Below are 21,435 nucleotides of genomic sequence, written 5' to 3' on the forward strand. Positions count from 1 at the left end.
TCCTCACAGGCATTTTGAGGACTCAATAAAATAATGAATAGAAAATGCTGCCCACAGCCAGACATAGAAGCAGAAGCGTGATAAATGGCAGCTTCTACTATTTAAGAATTACTTCTACTTGGGGATAAAATCATCCACTGTCACCTGTTTTCTTCAAGTTTTAAAATAGTTTTTAGAGTAAAAGTTACAAGCCAGACTGCAGCCAGATGACCTGGGCTGTAATCTGGGTCTGCTATTGACTAGTTGTGTAATCTGTAACCACGAGAGGTTCTACATTTTTGAATGGGGATGTGAGAACAGCACCCACCCCACATAAGGCACTGTGAAGATTAAGTGAGCTAATGTAGGTAAAAACACCTAGAAAAGTACTTGGAATACAGAGATTTCCCTTGAGATCTTAGAATTTTCAAGAACCAATTTATTTCAACATTTCTTTAGCTTGAATTGAAATATAACCATAGCTAAAACCTTACTCAAGAATACTCTTTAGGTTTTTAATTAAGACAGTGGAATCCACTCAAGTGCAAAAATGTATTCTTTATGAGTCAGCAACCTCTTTTTCTCTGTAATTACATATCATGCTTTAAATGTCTATCTTACTCAAAATATGCTTTGTAGTAATTATTAGCAAAACAAACATCAGAAGGGTAAATACATAGTAACAGGATGCATTTGAATGCAAATAGCTATATTTCTTCAAGTTTGTTTATTTTTCATTTAAAAACAATCCCTAGCCAATTATGCTTCCATCAGTCCCCAGTATGTTAAAAATAATATTGAAAAAAATGTGAAACAATTATTTTGCTTCAATTCAGAGATTTCAGCTATCCCTCGAAATCCAGTATGAGTTTGATTTGGCTCCTAGCTTGAAATAACCCCACCGTCTCTCTCCAGCAGCGCTTATTCTAGTCTCACAGGGGTTTTGTTAGAGCTGAAATGTACCTGTACTCCCTAGTAACCAGAGGCGACACAATGAATGTAGCTGGGGCCGTAAAATAATGTAGGAATTTCTGTTTTGAACATGAAAAGGAGGTCTTTTTTGCATGCCCCCAGCAACTTTTTTTCCCCTAATTTCTGGGCTGAGGTCACTCACAGGAAAAAAATCCAAGAAAGAGAATCTCAGGGTTTATACTTCAGAGGAATTATAAAAGATTACTTGAACTGTCTCCAAATGCCTCCTACAAATGAAGAGGAGAGTGTGCATCCACAGCCTCAGTACAAGAAGGTCACCATCTTCAAAAGGACTCAGAAAAGATGGCAAATAAAACCAGTCAGATTAAAACTTTTATGTCTATGGTTAACATCTGAATAGTCTTTAAAGATTTATTTATTTTTGAGAGAGAGGAGGGAGGAGGAACAGAGAGAGAGAGACGCAGACTGCCCCCTGAGTGCGGAGCCCCACATGGGGCTCAATTTCAGGACCCTGAGATCACGGCTCTTGAGATCACAACCTGAGCCGAAATCAAGAGTCAGATGCTTAACTGACTGAGCTACCCAGGCACCCCCAGCAGTGGTTTTTATAGTGTTTTCATAAACATGGCCTAAGAGAGGTAAACATGGTTTACTATTTATCTAATGACTAAAAATAAAACATTTTGATTAATAAGCCTATTAAATTATCATTTAGCATAAGGAACATATGTTAATGAAGAAAAGTAATATAATTAGTCAAAACAGTGGATATTATCAAATGCCAAGGAAAAACCCTCCAGAAAAACTAATTGAGCAATTAACTGATCAATCTTCTTATAAAATGTAAAGCCCTAACCAATGAGGTGAGTATTGGGGAATAAAGACCATATATTATAAGAAGAGCAAGACTGCATTACTCTCACGTTGTCAAAGAAAAGTAACCAGGTGTCACTGCTTTTCCACTATATATAAAAGAGTCATCTGAGTCAGGAATTAGTGCTATTCGAGGGGATAAAATAAGACCCTGTTATAATTTTGGCCCAACAACTTCACAGGCATACAACAATTAGAGAGTCATTTCTTCCTTACACTTTGAATGGTTGCCCTGGTGTCACAGTGTTTGGCACAAGAACTGAGAGTGTTTTAACTAAAACTGAGCTTCTCTCTGGTGCACACAAACAACCCCATAGATTTGACTCAGGTTCCCAAGAGCTGGAATATTTTTAAACTTCCACAGCTCCTGATCCATACCTGGCAGCCCATTGACAAAAAGGGGAAACAGGCTTTTACATGGGCAGGTAATGCCTAGTCATCAAAAGGACTTTCTCCAATTGTCAACATCAAACCCTCAGGCTCAGAAAGCCTCAAAAAGCAAAATAAAGTTCCCAAAGATTCTTAATTAGCATTTGTAATCTTTTAGAACTTTTGGCTCTAAGTTAATGTTATTCTATTTGATCTTGCAGTTCTGCAAAGTAAAGAGATTTTTATATGCTTATAGTTTCATATTTATGTCAGTTTGTTTTCCCATCTGTTTAATAAAGCCCTCCTCAAGTGTACAGACTAGCTCTTGGTGTCACTGGCAAATTGGATTCATCCTAGAAACATAAATCAGATTAATACTTGCAATTTCTACAACTGCTCTCTGTAATTCTGAGTAGAAACATGGGTCCTACAACTTGAGAAGCCTTTTTAATGGCCTATAATGATCTGAACAGACTGAAATTTTTCATTGGATTTAGATTAGCAATGGGCATTTGCCTTGCAAGGTAACACAAGCATTTAGCAGATATTTAAAACATGCTTTACTGTGTTTCTGTGGTTATGTCTCAGCAGGCTTAAACAACATGGGAGCTTAAAGCATTCCATGATTTTTAATAGAGATAGCACCTAATTTAGAAACACAGTTACAAGCAGCTGTAGGATAGATTTCACGAGAATGAGCCTATGTGGGATAGATGCCGATGTTCTCCAATTGGTAACACATTGTGAATTATTACTCCAGAGAAGGGTCTTTATATTGAATAATAATTCTCAAAGCCTACTATATAGATCACTTGCATCTCCTGGGGGTGCTTGTTAAAAATGAACTGGGATGCACCTTACATTTCCTGAATCAGTATCTCTGGAGATGGTACTTTGAAAGCTGCATTTTAACAAACATCTGATGATTGTGATGCAAAACAAAGTTTGCAACCCAGGTTTTATTAAGAGACCGAGAAATATACACATACTTTTACTCAGCAGTAGAAATGCAGAGACTTAAGGTTATCAGTCCCCAGGAAAGGTCCGTCACCGACGGGGAGAGCCCCTGCCTCACCATCTCGTGGTTAGGAGTGCTATGAGGGCAGAGACGAGCTGCTGCACCCCCCACCCCAACCACGCTCCCGCCGGGAGAAAAACATCTCACTGAAAACACAAGGCACAAGGCACACACTCCTTACAGGCCTGACGAATCAATGGCTAACGAGAAAAGGATTGCAGCCTCACATTTCTATCTAAATACACATTAGGAATTCACTCATAACCCAACCATCCTTTTGGGTTTGACATATTGCTATAGGAAAACAGATTTAAATATTTAACATACCGGCAAAAGGACTCACTGGGAAGCTATGTTAATGTGGGGCAGAGCCTACCAGCTAGGACACCCTGAGTCCCTGGGTACAAGTGCCCCCATCTGGTCATCAGAGGCAGCCCCATTCACTCCCTTCGTGCCATATAAATGTTGTCTTTTCTGCGGTATCATTTTCTAAGTGGGGCAGGAATTAAAACAACAACATTTTTGGAAGCACTGAGAAGTTTATAAAAGAGTGCCAGTATGTATTTGGGGGATTCATCTAGTCATTTAATAGATATGCAGTGTGGAGATCTTACAACCTTGGGAAGGTAGCTGTTCTACCAGAACAGAAGTTTACACAGCTGCTGCCTCTTAGGTTATATAACTCATCTGTCTCCTTTGAAAGCTGGTGGATGATTCAAGGTCACCTTGCATCCTTACTGGGTGCCAGGTAGCGCGCTCAGTGCGGGGGTGTCTCAGAGAACCAGAGACGATGTGGCCCCAGCCCTGACGGAGCTTACTGTCAAGCAAAGTACACAGACTCAGAAGTACGTACACAGAACCGTCAGCAGCATCGGGATGTGTGCTGTGAAGGCACGTAATGAGGAACCTGAACTATACTCTAGCAGATCAGATAGAGCTTCCCCGAGGAAAGGACAGCGAACTTGAAGCCTGCAAGATGAGAGACCAGCTAGGAGACGGCAGGTCTGGAGGCTCTAGGCAGAGTGCAAAGGATGTCTGAGGACCATGGTGTTGAAGCATTAAGTTTAAAAACGAGCCTGGCAGAGCTGGGCAGGGGCCAGAGAACACATGACCTTGCAGGCCAGGCTTAGAATTAGGGACTTAATTTCAGGAGTAATGGAAAGTCACTGCGAGTGTCAAGCAGGGAGACAGACTCCCAAACACATTTTTTAAATGCACACTCTTAGGCTCTAGCCTGGAAGATTCTGGTGGGCTGGCCTGGGCCCCCAAATCTGAATTCTGAGAAGGTCCCCGGGAATCTGATGCAAAGTCTAGGAGCTACTGCTGTGGAACATTAGTTGTCCCAAGGCCCAGCCTGAGCAGCTGGCCTGTGAACTTGCCCTTAAAATAATGGTTATGGTATGAAAAGGATATACACGTTCCTCGCATTGTTACTTTATCTGGCCGGGCTGTGTCAGCTTCCAGGTCAAAAGCAAAGCCAGCGCAGTCCTCATTCTGGTGACCCTCTGGCATTCGAAATGGGTGTGTGTTTATGGGGGGGAGGGACGGCGTAGCAGCCGTGGTCAGCGCCCGGCCCATGTTCCGTGGACGGCACTCCCCTTCCAGCCACGGCGGCCAGCTCCCACGGTGTCTCCTGCTCCGCTCTCCTGAAGGGTTAACCGGGGCCCCAGCTGCTGAACCCGCTGTGCCAGGGAATTACTGTGTGCTTCCTCCCGGGCAGCCTCGCTCTGTGACTGAAGGTAACCGGTGTTTAAATGGCTCAGCTCCCTCATGCCCACGGCGGGCAAAGTCTGAGATGTGTGTTTTACACCGATTCCCAGAGTGGTCGCAGCAGGACTGTGTTCCTGCTGTCTACAGTGGTAATCAGTGTGGCAACAAAGCTTTCCCTGGCGGTCCTCCCCTCCCCTCCCCGGCTCGCTTCCTCACTCCCCTGCTGAGGTCTTCCTCACCTCCCAAATAAACCACATGCAACTGAATCTTTGTCTCAGGGTCCACTTCTGGGGGTGCGAACGGTCTCTTGCTGTGCTAAAGTGCATTAAAAAAAAAAACAAAAACAAACCAGTACAGTCTGGCTACCAAATTTAGTAAATTATTACAAAGGACACAAAGAAAATGCGTTAAAACCTGAATGAAAAATTCCATCCATGTATGAAATGAATATGGGAAAAGAAGAGAGAACATAATCTGGTATTGTGAGAATTGTCCTGAATGCTGTATTCAAAGTTTAACTCAGGAGTATCAAAGAAATGGGCCACTCTTTCCTTTGTTCCACCAGAAGAAAAGAATGCTGTGCAACAAATAAGTAACCTATTCCTCCTGCCCCATTAATACAAACTAATACTTACTGAGAGTCACTGCCCTCACAGCTTTGCACAGCTCACATTCTTAAGTCCAGGTTAAACAAATCAACAATCCAAAAATTTTATATTTACTTACGAAATGAAAAAAAATATTAAATATATTCACACAGATTTACTGTTAATTCTACCTTAAATCAACCATCCTCAAGCTTTAAGATACACTGTTTCCTTAACAACCCTTCTTTTATTTGTTAGCATTTACTATGTTGCCACCTCATGATCATTTCTATCTAAAATACCCAGTGCCATTGCAATTGTTGTGAGAACCAGTGACTGCCTGCAGGAAAAAGTAATCTGAAGTCAATTTTCAAAACTGTTAAAGAAGAAATTAAAATTTTTAAAGAGTAAATCAGTCTGTGTTATTTTGAAACATATTGCTTTTTCAAGTACGCCTAACGAAGCATTTAGGTTGGAACATCAAAATGTCTGCAACCATCTCTTAAAAATTCTTCTGCGTAAAAAATACAGTGAGAAAAAAATGTTCACCTTAAAAATTGAGGGGTCATTTCGATCATCTCCCTCATGTTTCCTTTGCATGTGACTAATCAAATCTTTCAGGTTATTTTTAGTTATGAAAAAAAAATAAAAACTAAATCTGGAAAGATGAAGACAAGAAGAAATCTAAAAGTCTCTAAAACCATGAACAATGGAACACTCATTTACCAAATGGAAGCAGATCACTTGAAGAAATTTCACCTTAATACAAAGAAGTGTAAGTATTCACTCACACAAAGTAATGACAGGTCAGAATTCACTGACTCAAAAGACAGTGTGAGCTAAAAATCTACGACACAGAAAAAACTATTTAGATATGAAACGTGTGATAGGCTATACAGAAAACTAAAAACGTCTGAGGTTGTTCCCTAAATCCGGGTGATTACATGAAGAACCATGACCACAACTCAGAGAAGACAGGTCACTGAAATGGTCAAATCCACTACAGTTTTTTTTTACATAAATTTTGAGTTAAAGAAGACCCTAGGAAATCATCCCAAGGAGATTCTGCTGAGAGGAAACTCTGGCCCTAGGAATCTGGCCTGGAGCCCAGCTAGTGAGTGAAAAGCCTGTGTGAGATTAGACCTGCCCGCTCTTCGGAGTATTCTGTTTATATTTTAAACAGTATCTTGGCTTCTGAAATCTAAACGCTAGGTAGTCTTACCATCTTGTGAGTCAGAGTCAATGAACTCTGTATCTATAATTATTACTATATGAATTAGTACTTTGTCTTAAAGTAAATTTCCTCACATGGTATGACCTCATTTTGGAGTGCTGGGTTGGGTAAAATGAGTTTATGTTACATTAGTCATAGTTTTAAGGGTAAAAAAAAAAAGTCATCCTCCTGTGGTTAATAATTAAAGAAGTTACAGCTCACCCCATCCATAGGATAAAACTACTTTTCTATAAGGATACTGAGACGTGAAATGCCATTACTCCAATAGCATTGCTATGAATTTAGGATCAGATTTATTAATTCAAATGTCTACCTGGCTCATCCATAAGAATGGAAGTTATAAAATATTTAAATAGAGAACTATGTTGTCTTAGGTTTTAAAATACTCATAAAAGGGGTGCCTGGGTGGCTCAGTCTGTTGAGCATTCAACACTTGATTTTGGCTTGGGTTATGACCTCAGGGTTATGGGATCCCCCTGAGGTGGGCTCTGCACTCAGTGGGAAGTCTGCTGGGGACTCTCTCTCCCTCTGCCCCTCCCCCTGCTCACACACACACATGAGCGTGCTCTCTTTTCTCTCTCTCTCAAATGAATAAATAAATCTTAAATAAATAAAATATTTCATAAAAGAAACTCCCAAAACCTAAGCACTAAGGAATATCTTTCCACTAATCTGCTCTCTTTTTTAGTAGTATCCTCAGTTAATGTAAGGGCACAGACCTATTATTTAAAGATCAAACAAAATCTAGTTCTTTACTTAATAATCCACTGAGCTTAACATTCCAACTCAACTCTACAAGTGAAATCAAAACTAAATGACTGAGCTTATAGAGTTGACCCTTGAACAACATGGGTTTGAACTAAGCAGGTCCACTTATGCATGGATTTTTTTAAAATAAATATATATATACTACTGTAAGTGTATTTTCTCTTCTTTATGATTTTAATAACATTTTCTTTTCTCTAGCTTACTTCATTGTAAGAATACCATATGTAGTATCTATAACATACAAAATATGTGTTAATCAACTGTTTATGTTATTGGCAAGGCTTTCAGTAACTATTAGGCCATTAGTAGTTAAGTTTTTGGGGACTTAAAAGTTGTACTTAGATTTTCATTGTGTGGTCAGTGTCCCTAACCCCTATGTCATTCAAGGGTCAAATGAAGTACAATTAACATCTTAATAATTAAAAGAAATAACACATATGCAAGTGCTTGGCATGAGCATGAAAAAGAAATAATGTACATTTCTTCACAAAAATCTGACATCTTTCTCATAAAGGATGGCTCTATATAGATATTGATCAGTTCATTCGGAAATATGAACTGGCATGAAGTAAAATGACTAGAATTTCTAAACTTCTAACACCAAAAAATTTCAACTAAAAGATGAACAAATAAGAAGAAAGCCTGTCTCATTTAGATACGCTTTTATAAATTCTCTGCCTAATTTTTTTAAGTCCACTACTGATCTCCATCATCATTTTACATTAAATCAAATGCATTTTCAATAATGTCCAAGAAAAGATAACAGAGAACATAAAACATCTGAGATAGAAAACCTCTTTCAACCAGAGTACTTCTAAACAACACTAATATTATCACTTTAATTACCTGATTTCAGGAGATGAAGAGATTTCATTTGTGTCTGCCCTTTTATTTCTTGGAAATGATGGACTAGCCGGAGGCATCTCACCACTTAAACGGTCTGGGAAAATTCGGTCTTTATTCAAATTGATTTCTGAATAGGGACAGTTGGCAGCACTAAAATATTAAAGAAAAAAGAAAAGAACATTCCCATTAGAACATACCTCTAATTAAAATGACAGGCTATAGAATATAAAATCCCAAAATTTAATTGAATGTTATATATATTTACATATGTGTGTATGTATGATTAAACACATAAATATGAAATATTTTATCTCTAAGACATAATTTAAGTATATCTGATAGAAAATGTGTCTTTGCACTAGATAGATGTTTAGATGCAATCTGATGAAATCTTTGGAACTGAGCAATGATCAATGAAGGATCCCCTCTGTATTGTCCAAGGGCAGAGCCTATGCATATCTATAAGAACATCAGCCCCAAGAGAGAAATGCTTAAGACATCATTGGAGGCTTGGTGATGGACAGATGGCACAGATCTGCTTCCTAAAGTGATCCTCCAGACTCAGGGTCTGCACTGGCCACGTCATTTCCTTTATAACAGCTGTCCCTCCAAAGGAAGGGGGTTCCCCCATGTTCCTAGCTCCAGGTCCAGCTGTACATCTGATATCCTAGGCAATACATATATCAATCTGTAGTTAATCCTGTTTCCGATATGAAAGGAGCCCAGATGCCAACTTGCATCATAACCCATCCAGCTCATTTCCCTTCTATCGGTGCCCTCTGGACCCCTGGCTGGTCTCTCAGGTTCCATATGGGGATCATGCCTGTTATCCAAGTAAAGGAAATCTAGGTCACTAATTGTTAAATCAATGTTAAGTCAGTATAATCCTCTGCCCAGGCCTCAGCTTTCCAGGCTCCAGAACAACTGGGAAACCTCTGTATCTCAGGCCTCCAATACCTAATGAGCCCTTCTAACTACCTGCCCATCTTGCCCCTCTGGTCTTAGGAAGCCTCCTTAAGTCTGGAAATTGTTGGCTCTTAGATAAATTATTTTAGTGTCTTGGGCGCCTGGGTGGCTCAGTCGGTTAAGCTGCCTTCAGCTCGGGTCATGATCCTGGGGTCCTGGGATCGAGTCCCGTATCGGGCTCCTTGCTCAGCTGGGAGCCTGCTTCTCCCTTTGCCTGCCGCTCCCCTTGCTTGTGCTCTCTCTCTGTCTCTCTCTCTGACAAATAAATAAATAAAATCTTTAAAAAAATTATATTAGTGTCTTACATGTCTCTTCCTCTCTCTAGGTGATAGTGGGAATGTTGATAATCACCCAAGGAAAATTTTTAAACAATGCATGTCTATTCTCCACCAAAAAAAAAATCAGATACCTTCTCCTAGGAGGAGAAGGGAAGAGTTTGAAAACTAAGTGATTCTGATAATGGCCTATAAAACTTATCACAGATACCTTATAAGCTAAAATACAATATTTTATTTAACTACATACTACTCTACATTATTATCTATGCAAAAGATAAACATAAATAACATTTGATCATGTGTTGACATAAATGTATATAATACTAATCCAACAATAACAAAAACAATAACCAGTAATATTTATGGAGCACTCACTATATATCAAGCACTTTGCTAAGCACAGTATTTTACTTAATCTTTACAATATCCTATGAGGAAGGCTTTTCATGAGACAAACTAGGCTTAAAATGCTTAGACTTCAAACTTTAATTATTTCATTCATTTGTTCAACAAGTATTTATCGAGTATCTATTAAGTCCTAATTATCTTTCTAGGCACTGGAAACACAATGGAAAATAAAAAGGCAAGATCTCTGCTCTCATGGGGCTGATATTCTGGGGGAAGATGGGCACTGCACAATTGCACAAACATAAATTAGAGAGCCTCACATAGTGACACATGCCACGGGGTATGGCCTAAAGGAGAACACGGGGCTGTCCCAGGTGGTGAGGAAGGGCCTCCCTGAAGCGGCAGCATCTGATCAGTGCCCTCAAGGTCAGGAAGAAGCCTGCTCTGTCCACACAGGGCAAGAGCATTCTGGGAAATGGGAAGAAGAGCACAAATGTAGGGAAAGCTCGGCATGTGTGGCGGGGGAAGACCATCGACGGCTGAGTGCGTGAGCAAGGGGGGGGGTACACACTAGAGGCCGGCAGGGGAAGTATTATGTAGGGTCTGGTAGGCCATGGTCATGGGTCATGAGCTCAGTTGGTTTATGTCTGATGTGAAGCCACTGGAGGACCTTCAAATAAGGGAATGATATGGTTTGATGTACAATTTAAAACAATCACCCAGGATGCTTTGTGGGGGGAAGATTTCAAAGGGACAGAATTGGAGCAAAAGAAGTTATGTAATTGTAAAGACATCGTGGTGACTTGGATTTGGGTGGCTGAACGGTCATGGTACCTCTGCGATCCCTCCAAGGGAACCTGTGCATGGATGGGTGATGGGGAATGACATTAAAGAAGGATTTAAGAATGGTCTGTAGGTTTCTGGCTTGAAGACCTGGGTGGTGATAGGGATGCCTTTTCTTTTCTTTCTTTTTTTTTCCCCCTGAGATGAGAATGATGAAAGAGAAGCAGATCTGGGGACAACATCAGGAATTGTGGACTGTTTATTAAACAATCAAGTAGAGATGCTGTTTGCCCAATGTCACATAGCAACAAAGTGGCTCAGCAAGATGAGCGCACTGTTTCATTTATCTTACTGCGAATGGGCATACTATTTTAACTCATTTTTATTCATTTAGTAATGATGTGAAGGGAGAATTCATCACCAACCACAATGTCTCTTCTGAACAAGAATCCTTCAAGTACCTCATGGAATCCTTTATGGGATATTTGTACTAATTAGTGTTTATGGATATAAGTAACAAAAACCAATTCTAAGTTGAGCAGAAATAAACTTACTAAAGGGCATCAGACAAGTCAGTAGGAAGGCTGAGTAGTCAGGCTTGGTCAGGAAGAAAGGTGCAACCAGCTCTCCTCCCCAGACACAGTCTACACAGGATGGGGGGCTCCTGAGGCTGTGGCCCTTACTCGCTCCCCAAACCCCTCAGCCATGTCCACACCTGCCCAACCCCCAATTCCACAGAGACTGCAAACACCAAGTGTGACCTGCCTTCACATCACTCCTCCTGATGGAAGACCCAGGTGGTAGCATCTGCTTGGCTACATTTCGGTTTTCTGCCCACACAGTAAGCGCCACAGGCCTGAGGAAGGGGGAGAGGCCCTGCTCCCTGTGGTTCCCCTGAGGGACGTGGAGCCCTGCCTTACACCTATCTTGTTTCAGACAAAATATAAATGACCCAGGGCTGCCTCATAATAAACATGTTTAAAACCAAATTCATCATCTTCAATGAACTCCCCTCTTCTGAAGAAAAAAGATAAGAAATACAACCTGCTCCTCCTGCTATTTTTGAATCTTTGTTTCTGACAAAGGAAATATATTAACTAAGCCTCAGATTGTCATCTTTAACTCTGTTATCCTTTCTTCCTCATATTGTGTATTTCTATGACAAATTTACCTCCTTGCATTTTGTGACAGCAAGAAAAAAAAATCTAAATATAATTCTTTGGTTTTTTTGACAAACAGTATGCTGCTAATCCTATAAATACTGCAACCATCATGTTTCACTCACAGTTAAACACCTGGCTTTACAATTACTGAAGATCTATCTATGTATCTACCCTAGGGTTTTATCATATATGAAGTAAAGAAAATGAGAGTCCTGTTCTTAACCCCACCCACTCCCACACTGGGAAGACCCACAGTATTCTTTTTTTTTTTTTTTTAAAGATTTTATTTATTTATTTGACAGAGAGAGACAGTGAGAGCAGGAACACAAGCAGGGGGAGTGGGAGAGGGAGAAGCAGGCTTCCCGCAGAGCAGGGAGCCCAATGCAGGGCTCGATCCCAGTACCCTGGGATCATGACCTGAGCCGAAGGCAGACGCTCAACAACTGAGCCACCCAGGTGCCCAGACCCACAGTATTCTTAAGATGGGCTGCATATCCCCAACTACACACAGAGTGAACAGTTACAGTTTAGAAGTCTTAGAATATAAGATCTATGAGAACAGCCCCTTCACCTATTTGCTGACTAAGTAAAGGAAGAATAGATCTCTCTAAGATCACTACATATAGTTGTACAGCTCACGGAAAGGCAAGACTGCAAAACAAAATAAGACCTACTGTCTAACTATCTGCCTTTTTGGATTGTTAGGGCCAGAGAGGAATTTCAAACTCTCAACTTCAAGCAGGGGAAGCGAGCACAGCCCTCCCAGCATGGATTTACTAATGGGCCAGGCTGATCTATCAGGGGAGTCCCGTCATGAGCAGCTATCAATTTTACGCTGACACCCTCTCGTCCTTTGAATCCTGAGAGAAGTAAAATGGGTTTACATACCTCACATTTTTACACCTGCTATGGGATAGAGAAGGAAGCCAGCTGGTTCCTGAGTGGGTAGTGATTTAAAAAAAAAAGGTATGCCACAAAATGCAAATGAAGTGTGCTCAAGTGATGGTATGTGTACAGAGGGATGGGCAATCCCTTAGACAGAAGTCAGGAACCTGGTTCTAAGGTGCCCTGCCACCCTATCCACCACTTACTGAAGAGTACGCACAACCTGTGAGACCGTGTCTTCTCCCTTGTAAAATGAGGATGAGAGCAATAGTAGAGTTTCCACGGCTCAACTGCATTACACATGCTAAGTGCTTTCCTTGCATTATTTCGTTTAACTTCCACAACCCTGGGAAGTTGTTCCTTGTCTAACACTCGTTTTACAGACATAGGAACTGAGGCTTTAAAAAGGGAACTTGCTCAGTGTCACTTTATCAGTTCTTGGCAGAGTCTGATGATGAACTCTGGCTGTCCCGTTACACTGTATGGGGGCAAACAGCACCTTGCAATATCAAAGAATGCCCTTAGCCGTAATCTCTGACAATGAAATCCCTCTGAGTACCGTCTTTGAGCAAGATACTGCCGTCATAGAGCTAATATGCATTGAACCATTACTTAACCTCTTTGCCAGTTTCCTTGTTCTTAAATTTACAAGGTTCATACAGATTTTAAAAGTTACTAACTTTATAACTCACCAGTGCTGATCAAACTTCTGTAGAGAAAGTGGGTTCTCATTAGGCTTATAATCTCTAGTTTCTCATGTACTAAGCTGTGTGTATCATGTATAAATGGGCATACACATGTATCCACATACACGTAACTCTTTACCACGACATAGTTCCTCAGAGAGCACAGGAAGGAATTCATTTAGGGTTACACAGCTATCTACATAAGGATTTTATTAGGGTACACCCTGTTCTACCGGCAAATAATTCCGTATCAGCTTTGCACACAAATATCCCACCGGCCCCTCTAAGGAGGCAGTTTTTCCTAGAAAAGACTGGTCCGGCTTATGAGGAAAGGGGGACAGACTGTCTTGTTCATTTCTCCCCACTGCCATCTTTAAAATCCTTGTAACTGTGAATATGTTTATTTAAACAATTAGGTAATATCTTCAGTTTTCTGAGTGATCGCATAATCGTTCTCACACTCTGTCATGACAAAAACCTGAGGCAGGCTCTATCAGGCCACTTGCTTTACGTGAGAGTCTAGGAGTTACAAATGGAGACTGAAGTGCCATCCAAGCCTGGGCTGAATTCTGGTCCTGCCACTGTCTGATCCTTGGGCACGTACTTAACTATTCCAACCCCGTGTCCTCACCTGTAAAACAGAGATTAGAACAGCACCTGCGTCACAGAGCTGCTGTGAGGATTAGGTGAGATCACAGATTAAGTCCTACAACAGTGCCTGGAACATAGGAAGTCATCAATAAATCCCACCTGTTGTCATTATTCAAAAAGGAGAAGCAGACTAACACATAACCGCTATTCTGTAAAAGAGCATCCGCAAAGATAAACAACAGCATTAAAAACTCCGTAACGTGCCTCATTGGTGGAGACTCTCTGCTTCCCTCAGGGAAAGGGTGCTACCCCATTCACGCCTCTACGAAAACCTGTTTGCACCAGACTGGCCTCCTTAGAGGGAGGGACCCTCTCGTCTGCGCGGCCCATCACCTAACCCCAGACCTGGCCCAAAGCAGGCACTCAGTAAATATATGTTGGAATGCAGGGATGGATGGGTGTTGAATCAATAGGATGTTTATAGTTTGCAGGTGTCTGTTCAAATTTTTAAAACTTTCCATGGACTTTACAATGACCTTTTAGAGGTTGTTGGAAATACTCCCCATTTTTTTCTCATTTATTTTCTCCATAATCAAATCTTACATAGAAAAGATTCACTTCTGAAGGCACTAGAGATGCAGAATATCTACTTTCATATAACTTTAGTTCTCCTTTAATCTCCTCCCCTTCTTTGACCTTGCAGTAGCCGAAACGAATGAATTGACAAAGGGAAACACCACGACACCACCCAGATTAATGCTCCCTTGCTAGAAAGAGAGCATTGAGCCATCTGGCTACTGAATATCCCTAGAGATAAGAATAACATCCACACTCAACTCACTCACTGATTATTTACATTTCAACATCTGAAAACATCACATTCTCAAATTTCATCGCTGAGACACATGTTCTATTTCTAACACCTCTTACATCAAATTCAACTATTATAATTTTTCAGAGACGCTAACAACAACTGCTAGTCAAAACACAGCCTTTTGCTTATGTGTTCATAAAACTGATTATTCGTGCTAAAAGAGCAACTTTCCTTGTTATCTAGGCAAAGAATGCATGTTTTGATTTATGCAGTTTCTCCGCAAATTAATCCAAAGAGAATTTTCTCATTATGTTTTCCTAAACACAGCATTCTCGGCAAGGACAAAAGTAAACGCCATTGAAATGACCCTTTTAGAGAATATCCATGATGCTGCAGCTATTCCACAGTCTACTAATGAAATGGAAAACAGGCTGTGCCTGTTAAGGATTAATACCCTGCCAGACCCAGAGCTCTGAGTGTTGTAAATAGGACAGTCAGGGAGACTCTGGAAAGCCAGCTGAAAGGGCTCAGAAGAAGGGGCGAGCGCAGCAGCTGACGGTAGCTGCCAACTGTCTGAGCCACACGCACCCTCCTCCTCCCCGAGGCTCGGCCAACCACTAACTCTGCCCCAGACTCACGCACAGAACTGCCAGTTATGCCTTCCATCCGACAGAGCAACAAACTTCCTTATCAATACATGTCTTCCAGCCAGAAGGTCTACTGCTTCCTCTCTCCTTCCAGAAAGATGAGTAATTCTCTACTGGTTCCAATTATACTGAAAGATTTCTTTACCACATTTCTCCGTAAAATCTTCCACGACTCTCCCCACAATTTCCCCCTTCTTTTAGCAAATACAACGCTGCATCTCTGAAGAAATGCTCCAAAGATGATCACTGAAATTTTGTGAAATGGGTGTGGCTCAGCTGAGGAACCCTCAGAGGTCCCTGGCACAGTGGGGAAAAGGTAGTCATAATGAGCGGCCAGCGCCATCAGGCAGGGGACAGGACTGTCACCAAAGACCTCGCCGTGACAGGCAAACCTCTATGCTCAGACCAGAAGCACTCCTAAAGAGACGATGGACATTGCTTTAAGGTGGGTTTCCTTTCCAGAAGGCCAAAACAAAAATTTCAACTGCACCCCAACAACATAATATCAATATTTATGCTTTTTTTTTTTTTTAAAAAAAAGCTTCTTTATTCTTTTCCTTCATAATTGGAACAAACCTCCTCAGTCCAATGAACATCTTGGGGTTGATACACGTGTCAAAGGTTCAATATTACTGTTTTGTATCTTATATTTTAATTATGTACAGCTTTATATTTCCATTAGTCCCTGAGTTCTCTGAAGGTTGGGTCTGTGACTAATTCTTGGAGCGGGGCCTTGAGAGGCAGTGAGAGGGGAGAGATCAAGAGCACAGACCCTTGAGCGAGACTGGGGGCCAATCCCTGTCCCCCCCTCACCAGCAGTCAATCAGTAAAAGCTCTCCAGTGCCACAGTGGCCTCACTGAAAATTGGGAGAAAATAATACTAAAACTAATAAGGTAGTTCAGAAAGTTATCCATAAACGTAAAACAGAGCAATACCTTGTGCAGAGTAAATACATACTCAATAAATGTTAGTTATTATTGAAAAAAACCTCCTCAAAAATATTCAGTGAATGAAATAATTTATTAATACACAATGGAAATTTAGCATGCTAATGAGTTATTTCTGGCACTTAGACTTACATAATGCCTGAAAAATAATCTAGCTGCCTTCACTCAGCAACACTGAACAACTTTTAAGGTGTAGTATTTTAATTCAGTTTAAATTAATCATGTAACTTTGGGTTGGCACTTAAACAATGAAAAGGACTTTTCTTTTTTTCTTTTTTCTTTTATTATTACTATTTTTTAAGCAGGCTCCATGCCCAATGTGGGGCTTGAACTCACAACCCTGAGATCGAGAGTCGCATGCTCTCCCGACTGAGAGGGCCAGGCACTCCTGAAAAGGATTTTTAAATGGGTATTTGTAAATGGAATCACCACCCTATGTTTAGACTATTTACTCTGGAACAGAATGAATCCCATAAAAATCTCAGGAGGAGTGTTGCAAAAGGAAGATAAGCAGTATTTGTGGTTGCAGAGATGAAAGAAATAAAGAAAGAGAGAGGGAGAGGAAGGAAGGAAGGAAGGAAGGAAGGAAAGAAGGAAGGAAGGAAGGAAGGAAGGAGGAAGAAGCATTAATTACACCAATTTTACAGTTCCTATTAACTCTTAGAGGAACAGGTAGTGCAATCTTCAGATTTTTCAAAAGACCCAGATTCACAGTGTGTACAGACTAGATAAACAAGGGATCATTTTCTTTACTGGGTAACCCAATTAACATGTAGTTAGAACACTTACATTGACAAATGATTATTTTAATACATCCCTAAACAGGTGATGCTTTTGTTCCTCCAAAATCTCAGTCAAATCATAGGAATTTCTAGGTATTTCGGTAATATTTTTAAATGTCTCCAAAGAGCCCCAAATCGCCTAAACAATACATCAAATTTCAAATGTATAATTTTGGTTTCTTTTTTAAGTTACTTAGGGGTAAATGAAAAATACTGAAAAACCCTGTTTTGGATCAATGCACTCTCAAGTGTGACTATTTATATTTGTGCTTCTTGTGATCTTTGCTGGTAATCTATGATAATCTCACTTCTCATTATTCAAAATTGTTGAGTCCCCCAATCATATCGTATTCTACCAAACAAAGACCTTCAACAGGGTCTGCCTTCTTCTCATTATTAACGGTCAACCCAAAGTGACTCTTTCAGAAGGTGAGTATCTGTACACCTGGTCAGGCTGTCAAGAAAAGGCAAATAGCTAGAGTAAATCCATTTTAGACTGTGAATGCATTTTTCTCCCAGGAAGACTTAACTACAGATATACTCTTCGTTTTTATAGGATCACCATGGAAACCACATTTCGTATAGATCAAAATATAAAATTAGCTCACATCTATTAGTACACATGGAAATCATTATCTTACACATACATGGGATGGGCACCCTGTCTTTGACCACATAAGGAATTCCTGTGTGAGTGGCAGCACCACATACCTGTGAGGGCCCAGGTGTCTCACTCTCTTAAAATGGCCAATCCCTTTACAACCTGGGGTTGAGCATCCGCCATGTTCTGAAGCTTCCATTAATTCTAAGGGGCCTATAAGAAAGCAAGGGGGAAAAAATGAGAGAAAGAAAGAAGGGGCATAAAGTTAACCAGAAGGCTGTAAAATAAAAATTTAAAATCTTAAAAGTCTTTATTTTTAAAGGTTTTTCCCTATGCTTTTGTTCACACTATTTCTTTCTTCAATAGTGAAACGGCAGACTTTGATCTAACCCTCTTTCAATGTCAAATTCCAGAAACATCTAAATGTAAATTAATGAGGAGATTCTTCCAATTTTCATGAAGTAAATAACATAATTAGTATGTGAATACTGGTATACTGTGAAAATTTCAGACACCACACCAGAATACAGAGAAACAGTTACAGATCCCATTCATACTACCCCCTCCACATTTCATACACTCCCTCATCCTGACCACTTACGTTAATGTGTAATGTGCTAGATGTTGTTCTAAACATTCCCATGCGTGTATATATACATGTATCAAGTTTTTGGTTTCGTTTCATTTTGTCCTATACAAGGGATAGCACAGATGTGCACTATTCTGAAACATTTTTTTCCTTTGGTCTTTAACTTCAGTTCCATCTCAGTGGTAATATTCTTTAATGGCTGTGGCACAGCATCTGTATTATGAATGCACCAGAATTTAACCAATCTCTGTTTCTAAGGTTTGTTATTTTAAATATACTGTAAGAAATGGCATGCATGTGAATTTTTGTACCTTTATGCAGCCTGTATTTCATCCAGAAATGAAGCCACTAGATGGGGGACTGCATGCTAAACTTTTTAAAACCCCTCAGTAATCTATTGTATTTCTTATATATTTTTTGCTGCAATATATATGTTTTCTTTCAAAGTTGAAATTACAGTATGTCAAGTTCTCAGTGCTTACTTTTTTAAAAATTGAATTTAAAGGAAATTTTTACTGAGGTTATTGTAAATCATATGCAGTTTTAAGTAATAATTCATAGGGAGAGCCCTTGCACACTTTGCCCAGTTTCTTGAAATGGTAACATTTTGCAAAACTATAGTATAAAATCACTCCTGATACATTAAATTTTGATAGACTAAGTCTGACAAACTATCTTCCAAAAATTCAGTATCAATTTTAAAAGATGAGGAGTACTTCTAAATAAAAGTAAAAAAATCTATATAAACTTTGCTTTTTCAAACATTACATTTTTTCTTTTATATTTTTGTGACTACCATGTGACTGAAAATGTAGGAAGAGGAAAAGGATTACATAGAGAAGAAATATACAGTGAGAAAGAAGTAGAAAGAAAAGGATAGGAGAAAAGAACACTTTAAGGACCCTACACAAGAACATGGAAACATTTATTTAAGTTATCCTTGTGTCTCTTACTCAAAGGAGGCTGAAGAGGATGCCCGGTTTTTGAACACCAGCCCACAGGGTGAATATCAGGACAATCTGCATCTACCCAGTAATCATAGCAACTATTCCAGCCATCAAAGTGAACCTGGTAACAAAAAGAAATTAACAGTACAATTCAGGTCACAAAAAATCCTACAATAGAAGTTCTACCCACCATAGCCATTTTCATTCTCTTCTAAATTATACAGTAGGTTTAATACCAAATATATTTTTTCAATTATTTAAATTATTTCATTTACACTATGAGGAAAACAGGCACTTTTGACCTATCTTTAAATTATCTGTCCATCAAGAAGTGTCTTGCCAAAGGCATTTTTCCAGCAGTACTTCTACAGAGATACTATTATGTATATCTTCCAACACTAGAACAACTTGAATACATAACATCTTCATATAAGCAACACCAAACACCCAGTAAGTATTACTTAAGTAATGAATAAATCAGGGTAGGGAGGGAGGATGGTAGGGCGGAGTGGAGAGCCAGAAGGGTCTTTCATATAAAAGTCAACTCTCCCAGAGTTATGCTAATAAGGCTTTTTAAACAAATTCAACATCCTATTAGAAATACACCCAGTTTACAAAATATCTCTCCATCCAACACATTTCTAAATATCATTTTTTTCTCATAAATAATTACAATATCTCTCAAAGAGGTTTTAAAGAGTGGTCAGTGCCATTGTTATTGGCCACACGTGAAAGAGCAATTGGTCCCCCAGGCAGGGTCACTAAGGATCAGCTAGGTAGCTTTTAAGTATTACATATATTTTATCTTTTAGGGTGAAAGGATTTACCAAAAGGCTATATATATTTTACTTTTACATCAAGTCTGCCAGCTAGATTTCCTTAAGTCTGTGAATCCCTTACTCCTAATAAGACAACAGATGCCAGATGGATAAAAAATGCAAACATTAAAAGCTGAACAATAAAAGTTCTAGAACAATGTACGAGTGAATGTATTTATAATCTTAGAGTAGGATAACCTTTGTAAGTTAAGACACCAAACTCAAAAGCCGTAAAAAAAAAAAAAAAAAAGATTGTTCAGTTTGACTACATGAACATTTAAAACTTGAGAGTGGCAAATATTCTGTAATGAGTGGCAAATACCACAAAAAAGATGGAAGACCCATGAGAAACCTGAAAAACACATTTATGACATATGTAACAATGTACTCTGTTCCTTAATTTATACAGATATCAGACATCAACATAATAAGATTAAAAGCCCAATAGAAAGATGAAAAATATAAATTGCTCATAAATAAGAAACTAACTATAAATAGTTAGTAAACATAAAAAGATTATCAATTTCACTTATAACCAAAAAACTACAAATTAAAACCACAAGATGCAATTCTTTCAACCTGTCAAAAATGTTCCATTTTGGTGATTCTTAGAGCTGGTGAGTATGAGAATAAAAAGCTTTCTCATGGACTACTGACAGGAGTATTAATTAGCAAATACTTCTGGAGTGTTATCTGCAGTAACAATCACTTAAAATATATCATCTTTGACTTGATAATCTCAATAACTCAACTCATTGTTTATAGTAGAAAACAACCTTGGTATCCACCGTTAGGAGACTGGCTAACTAAATTATGGTACATCTATCTGTATGACAGAATAGTACAGAGTTGTTAAAGTACATGTATACGGATTCAAAACAATGAATCCACTTTCTCAAGCTGAGAAATCAATTAATCCTAGAATCAAGGCCCACAGAATTCCACACCTGGAAGAAATCATAGGTATTATCTTAAAGAAGAGAAGAGATCACACAGCTAGTCAGGAGGAGTAACCAAGCCAAAAATTCAAGGATCCAAATAAAATTATTCATTTCATTCACATACACTGAATATAAAAGTAGCAGAGAAAATTACTTAAAGTAACCCTTTCCTTTCCTCTGATGAAAAACAATTCTCAACTAACAGTGAGATGACATTCATGATAATTTTCTAAAAATATCAATTTATGCTATCAATGCTACCAAAAAATGAGCAGACATAACTTAGTGTTACAGAAAGTTTAAAGTGTCTTAATTCTCAACTAATCAAGTG

General features: G+C 39.3%; 1 protein-coding gene across 5 annotated transcripts in view; it reads right to left on the minus strand.

The window, feature by feature from the left end:
- Nucleotides 1-21,435, minus strand: part of L3MBTL3 (L3MBTL histone methyl-lysine binding protein 3) — a 119,574-nt gene that overhangs the window by 20,795 nt on the left and 77,344 nt on the right. For all 5 annotated transcript variants that reach the window (XM_032407887.1, XM_032407883.1, XM_032407886.1 and 2 more), the window contains 3 exons: nucleotides 19,352-19,466; nucleotides 17,920-18,022; nucleotides 8,318-8,467 (listed from right to left, as the gene is read on the minus strand). In XM_032407887.1, coding sequence (XP_032263778.1) covers nucleotides 8,318-8,467; nucleotides 17,920-18,022; nucleotides 19,352-19,466 — 368 coding nt within the window. The remainder of the gene's footprint in view (nucleotides 1-8,317; nucleotides 8,468-17,919; nucleotides 18,023-19,351; nucleotides 19,467-21,435) is intronic.

This window comes from Phoca vitulina, unplaced genomic scaffold (assembly GCF_004348235.1).
Source record: "Phoca vitulina isolate PV1807 unplaced genomic scaffold, GSC_HSeal_1.0 scaffold9, whole genome shotgun sequence".
NCBI lineage: Eukaryota > Metazoa > Chordata > Mammalia > Carnivora > Phocidae > Phoca > Phoca vitulina.